This window comes from Austrofundulus limnaeus, unplaced genomic scaffold, assembly GCF_001266775.1.
Source record: "Austrofundulus limnaeus strain Quisiro unplaced genomic scaffold, Austrofundulus_limnaeus-1.0 Scaffold111, whole genome shotgun sequence".
In the NCBI taxonomy this organism is placed as follows: Eukaryota; Metazoa; Chordata; class Actinopteri; order Cyprinodontiformes; family Rivulidae; genus Austrofundulus; species Austrofundulus limnaeus.
The window spans coordinates 225,134-226,216 of record NW_013952513.1 but is presented as its reverse complement, the minus strand read 5'-3'; the positions used below and the strand labels follow the sequence as shown (position 1 = coordinate 226,216).

The 1,083-nt window shown below is 52.0% G+C and overlaps 2 protein-coding genes across 3 annotated transcripts in view; one reads left to right on the top strand and one right to left on the bottom strand.

Moving 5' to 3' along the window:
• Nucleotides 1-1,083, top strand: part of LOC106521543 (structural maintenance of chromosomes protein 6) — a gene marked incomplete at its 3' end in the record, with an annotated part of 65,483 nt that overhangs the window by 11,848 nt on the left and 52,552 nt on the right.
• LOC106521544 (putative nuclease HARBI1) lies at nucleotides 1-1,083 on the bottom strand (the record flags this gene model as incomplete). 2 transcript variants are annotated; one of them, XR_001310680.1, is given in 3 exon segments in its annotated part: nucleotides 1-64; nucleotides 183-393; nucleotides 487-1,083. XR_001310680.1 is itself a non-coding variant. In XM_014014171.1 (2 exon segments), coding segments are annotated over 2 exon segments (647 nt in total), but the record flags the coding sequence as incomplete, so codon positions are not given.

Genomic DNA, 1,083 nt, shown 5'->3' with positions numbered 1-1,083 from the left:
CTGTCCACTGAATCGTCCAACAACAGGGTTTGCAGGGCTGGCTCAGTCCACGGCTGCCTCATCACTAAGACATATAACAAAATAAGCTAAGAGAGACAGAGATAATATTAATAGGTTTCCATTCATATTATAGTACAAAAGAACAGTGCATTTTAAATAATAAAGATATTTTGATAAATTACTTGCTTTTTAGCAGTAGTCGTGGTCTGCTGGTACCTCCTCCAGGGCAGACACCTCAGCAGACAGCTGGTCCCGCCAGCGAGCACCGCTGACTGCCTCCAAGCCAGCCTCCCCCTCARCCTCCKCTCCATCTTCCTCAGGCTCATCCTCCGGGGCCACGATGTCACCAGCACTGAGACAGATGTTGTGGAGAATGGTGCAAGCAGTGATGACCTACAATAGAGGGGAAAAAAACAAAATTGGTATATAAGAATACATATATTTCTATATTTAAAGAATGTGAGATGCCACTGTGTGTTCACTTACATGAGGTACAAAGGTGTGGTGCACCTCCAGCGCTTGCAGGAAGATGGCCCTGAACCTGGTCTTCATCATCCCAAAGGCACGCTCTATAATACAGCGTGCCTTGGAATGATGGCTGTTGAAGCGCTGGACTCCCGCACCTTGCACTGGCCGTTTTGTAGGGTGTGATGAGGGGTAGTGGACGTTGGAGGCATGGGTACCCTCCATCTGCGAGGATGAAATGCCCTGGAGGTGGGTAGACAGACTGCCGGTACAGTGGGCTGTGGCGGAGCACCCTGGAATCGTGCACCGACCCAGGCCAGCCCACGTACGTGTCGATGAAGCGGCCCTGATGGTCACAAACTACCTGGAGGATGATGGAGGGGAACAGTTTCCTGTTCCTGTAGCACTGACCATCAGGGCCGCTTGGAGGCTTGATGCGAATGTGGCAGCCGTCGATTGCACCTGCTGCTTTCAGGAAGGCTCTGTGACCTGCCAGCCCTGCAAACCCACGGGACACTACCTCCAGGTCTTCAGGGGTTTTAGGGAGGTGGATGACCTGGTGGCGAATGGCCACCACCTCCTCTGTGATCCGATGGACGATCCAGTGGACAGTTGAAC